Source organism: Belonocnema kinseyi, chromosome 7 (genome assembly GCF_010883055.1).
Source record: "Belonocnema kinseyi isolate 2016_QV_RU_SX_M_011 chromosome 7, B_treatae_v1, whole genome shotgun sequence".
NCBI lineage: Eukaryota > Metazoa > Arthropoda > Insecta > Hymenoptera > Cynipidae > Belonocnema > Belonocnema kinseyi.
The window spans coordinates 29,010,474-29,014,948 of record NC_046663.1 but is presented as its reverse complement, the minus strand read 5'-3'; the positions used below and the strand labels follow the sequence as shown (position 1 = coordinate 29,014,948).

At 31.4% G+C, this 4,475-nt stretch overlaps 1 protein-coding gene across 1 annotated transcript in view; it reads right to left on the bottom strand.

Moving 5' to 3' along the window:
* The window catches only part of LOC117176400 (regucalcin-like), a 5,463-nt gene extending 1,190 nt beyond the window's left edge, over positions 1–4,273 (bottom strand). Inside the window, exons 1-3 of the mRNA XM_033366640.1 lie at positions 4,039–4,273; positions 3,715–3,924; positions 1,619–1,828 (exon numbers count right to left, since the gene is read on the bottom strand). Of these exons, the coding sequence (XP_033222531.1) occupies positions 1,619–1,828; positions 3,715–3,924; positions 4,039–4,273 (655 nt within the window). The remainder of the gene's footprint in view (positions 1–1,618; positions 1,829–3,714; positions 3,925–4,038) is intronic.
* Between the last annotated feature and the right edge of the window lie 202 nt (positions 4,274–4,475).

The window sequence follows — 4,475 nt, the reverse complement described above, 5'->3', positions numbered from 1 at the left end:
AGAGCTCCAAGGAGATTATGTTGAAAAATAAAAAAAAATTTACCCAAAAAAAATTGTTTTTATACTTCATTCTAAGGACTTATTGAACTACCCTCGTAAATCAATATAATTTTAAGTTTTAACAGGCAATTTTCGTGGAGAATTCTTGGTCAAAAATGCATTTCTTTGATTATAAATTCAATTATTTTGATTTCTTCTTTCACATGAGTAATTTCACTGATATTTAAACCATTACATTTTGAGTTGAAAATCTATACTTTTCTTGTTAAAGATTCAAATATCTGATTAAAATTTATAGATTTTTTAAAAAATTTCGCTTCTGTGGCAGAAAATTTATTCTTTTGGTCAAAAATTTCTTTCTTTGGTTGCCAATTTTTGATGGTTTGTTGGACAATTGAGTGTTTTTCGTCCCTTATTGTATATGTGTCATACTTTTTGAAAAATGTAACTGTTTGGATGAAACATAATTTGTTTTGGTTCACGGTGCAACTTTTTCCTAGTTATTGTTTTAACTACAAAATTAATTTTTTTGACTGATAATGTAACTGCTTTTTCAAAACTTTATCTCTTTTTAGTAAAAAAACTATCTTGTTCGTTGCAAATGTACCCATTTGGTAAAAAATTTATTTCCATGCTTGAGTATTTTACTGTTTTCCAAAAGAATTTCTTATTTCGCTGAAAATTTATTTTTCCGTTTGAAAAATAATATTTTCAAGTAATTTATCCTTCTTTCGGAAATATTCAACTATTTGGTTTGAAATTAATATATTTTGTTTTCGGAAAAAGTTTTCCTAATTGGTTAAAAACTCATTTTTTTGGTAGAAAATTAATGGTCAAAGTTAGTTCTCTCTTTAGGTTAAACAGTTATTTGATTGTTTGAAAATTTCACTATTTTGGTGAGAAATTATTTTTCCATTCAAAATTAATATTTTCAACTGAAAACTTAGTTAGTTATTTTTTTGATTTACAATCGATCCTATTTTTGTTGAATATTCTATTTGTTGAATGTGCAGAATTTCTGAAAATAAAACGAAGAATCCGACGACCAAGTTTAAAAAACGAACATAAAATGTTCCTCTAGCAGTTTGAAAAAAGATAACTTAATTTTACCTACAAAATAAAAGAACATATTCTTTTTCTTGTGAAATATAAAAAAGTGAAAAGAAAAATAAGAAGGCAATCAAACAAATTACCTTGCCTTTTCTTTTATTTGTTTTATATTTTTTAATTTTATTATTATAAAATGACTATAAAGAAACAGTTATAAAAAATAAATCAAGTCAAGTTCAATTATAAACCCATCAAAAATAAAGAAAGTAAAAGAAAATGAAGGTTTTTTAAAATTAAAATACGAATATTTCATGTTTCTTGTCCAAATTTAATATTTGGGCCATACAAAGGTTACACTTTTTTGAAAAAGGCCTCCCTTCTATAAGCCTTTCCGAAAATTCACGCTGCAGCGTGGTTAGCAGTAAAAGGTTTTACGAAGGTGTTCAGTGGTCACTCAGACGTAGCCTAAGAGGTGCGTCGCGGACAGAAGATTTTCGTAAATAATTCTTTCTGCACTTGAAATAGAGAATCTATAACCTGAAATGAAAATTTTATATTAAAAACATACCAAATTTTCCTGACCAGTTATGAAAATGGTAGGCTACGATGTTATACTCTGTCTTCGAATCGATGACATAGACTTTAGGAGGATGAGTAGCATGTGAGTCCCACACGAATCCACTGCTCGAAATAACTTCCGTAAGGTGTGTTGTGAAATCCAAAACAAAATTCAAAGAGCTCACATTTGCCAATTCGAGTCCTTGTTCGTTCATCGTCCCTAGAATATAATATACAATTTAAAATATTATAATTAAACAATAGGAAATGACTGTGGTAATACGCTGGACCGCTCGGTTATCGGAACTATTAATGCGGAGTGATCCGGAGTTATCTACTTGTAATCAGGGCTAAATCAAATATTCCACAGTAATTCCCTTGTTATAGACTTATAATACAAGACAATCTACAGCTATCTACTTATTAACCGCTTCGATCCACTTCTTACATGGATCAATCCACTTGTAATCCACATTTTTTCTGGAGAAATCCTTTTTGTAATACGAAAACCAACACGGAGAAAATTTTGGTAGAGCCGCTCACGCAACAAGTACAATTGTCGCACCAATCACACGGTAAACAGCGCCACTACTGTTTAGCAGAACAGCCCCACTGATTTCGGAGAACCATTACCCCGAACAAGCTGAACCGTTTGATAAATAGTATAGTCCAGCCGTTCTGGATACGTGGCGCTTGTAGCACAATTCGTCGCTTGCACAGCTTAGGAAAATATAGCATCTAGATTTCAAAGCAAAGGATCTGCGTAAGTTCGGGGTAACCAGTGCCCCGAATCTGGAGTGGGCGCTACACCAAACCGTAGTGCAGCGACTCTCACAATTAGTGGGACAGTTTTACCTAAAATCTCTTTGTGTAGTTATAATTTGAAGCAATTTACTTCTTGTATGAAGTAATCAACTTCCAATTTACTTCTTTTAAATGTAATCTATTTGTAATAAACCTCTGTTTTATGGTGATAAACTTTGAATCCACTTGAAATTCACTTGTAATCCACTTTTTATCCAGAAAATCCAATTATTGTCAACTTCTAATCTGGATTTTTCCTTTTGTAATCTACTTATTATGTGAGGTTATCCAAATTAAATCTACTTTTGGTCTCAAGTTATCTATTTCTGATATAAAGTAATCCACTTCTCGGCTAATATCTATTAATCCATTTTTTATTATTCGAGTAATCCAATTGAAATCCACGTGTAATACAAGGACTACCCACTTCTTATCTATATCATCTTCATAGTAATCCACTTTTAATCCACCTCTTATGTCTAGCTATCCACTTGTAATCCACTTCCTAAGTATTTTGATAAAAACATGACTTTTTGGTAAAAAATTAATCGTTTTGCCTGAAAATTTATTTTTTGGCAGAAAATTATCTTATTTTGCTAAAAATTTAACTATTCCATTTTTAAGAAGTAAATTATTGCTTGTTTAGTTTAAAATTCAGCTAAAAACTTTTTGTTTGAAAATTGACCTTTTTATTTAAAAATTCAACAATTTGGTTGAAAATTCATGCATTCTGTTGAAGATCCCTCTTTCTTAGTTTGAAGATTAAGCTTTTTCATAAAAATCTTTTTTTAAAGCAAATACATTTTTCTAACTGTTAATTTGAATATTGCTACTTGCTTGAAGATTTGAAAATTTTATTAAAAAATAAACTTTTGGGTTAAAAAGTCAAGTTTTTGTTTAAAATCCATCTTTTAATTCAGTTAGGGATTCAACTATTTTAATTTGAAAAAATGTAAGTTTGCAGAGAATTTACTAACTTTGTTGAAAAGTAATTTTTTTTAAAAATAAAATATCTTTTACTGAAGTTCAACATTTTATTTTATGTGATACTTCCCATATTTTATAGAATTTCTAATATTTATATAGTATCCTATTTCACAGATTTCATATTTTTGATTGATACTTTAACTATTTGGTTAAAATATTAATTTTTTTGTTGATAATTAAATAGTTATGTAAAGTTAATCCGGGGTAATCGAACACAATGCAGCATAATCCAAGCCTGACAGAGCGTATTTTTAGGAGCTCTTTCCCCCTTGTAATTAACGTAAGTCTACAATCAAATTAAGTATATTTGTTTACCAAAAAATAATCTGCCCTTGGGGTCGACGGTTCCATAATTCAATCTATTACTAGGGATTCTTTCATCAACAGTTATTAATCTGCTCCATGTAGGATCTTCTTTATCTTCGTAACTATTCCATGTGATTAATAAAATTTTATTATCCACACCCACCACATATTTATCGGGATGGCCTTCAACAGGAACAGCAAAAGACAAGAGACCGCGAACTATGGAAAAAATTATTATTAAAAATTAGTCAAAGTAGTCCTCTGAGGCATGAAAAAAGTAATTCGACAGCCTATTAAGACGCAGTTGTTAGTTGTGGACTGTGAGTTGTGGACTGTGAGTTGTGAACTGTGAGTTGTGAACTGTGAGTTGTGAACTGTGAACTCGTGGTGTAAGGTGTAGTTCGTAAGTTGAGAGTTGTGCGTTATGGGTTGGGAGTTCCTCTCCCTCCCCACTATTGACGAAAAGTAGGATTGGTGGACTAACGGACACTTGACCAAGCATATAAGGGTTACTGCTCGGGGCTACGAAACCCTTGAAAAATATTTCTCTTCTCACTAACCCTCTCATTTGCCCTCACTTCCTCTACCTCTCATTTTCTCTAGCTTCTCTCTCACCACTTCCCTGCTTTGTGAGTTTCCTGAGTTGTGAGTTGTAAATTATGAGTTGTGTGTTATGGGTTAGAAGTTCGTCTCCTTCCCCATTCTTGAAGAAAAGTGCGATCGCCAGACGCTAGACGATTGTGAGTTGTGAGTTGAAAGTTATGGTCTGA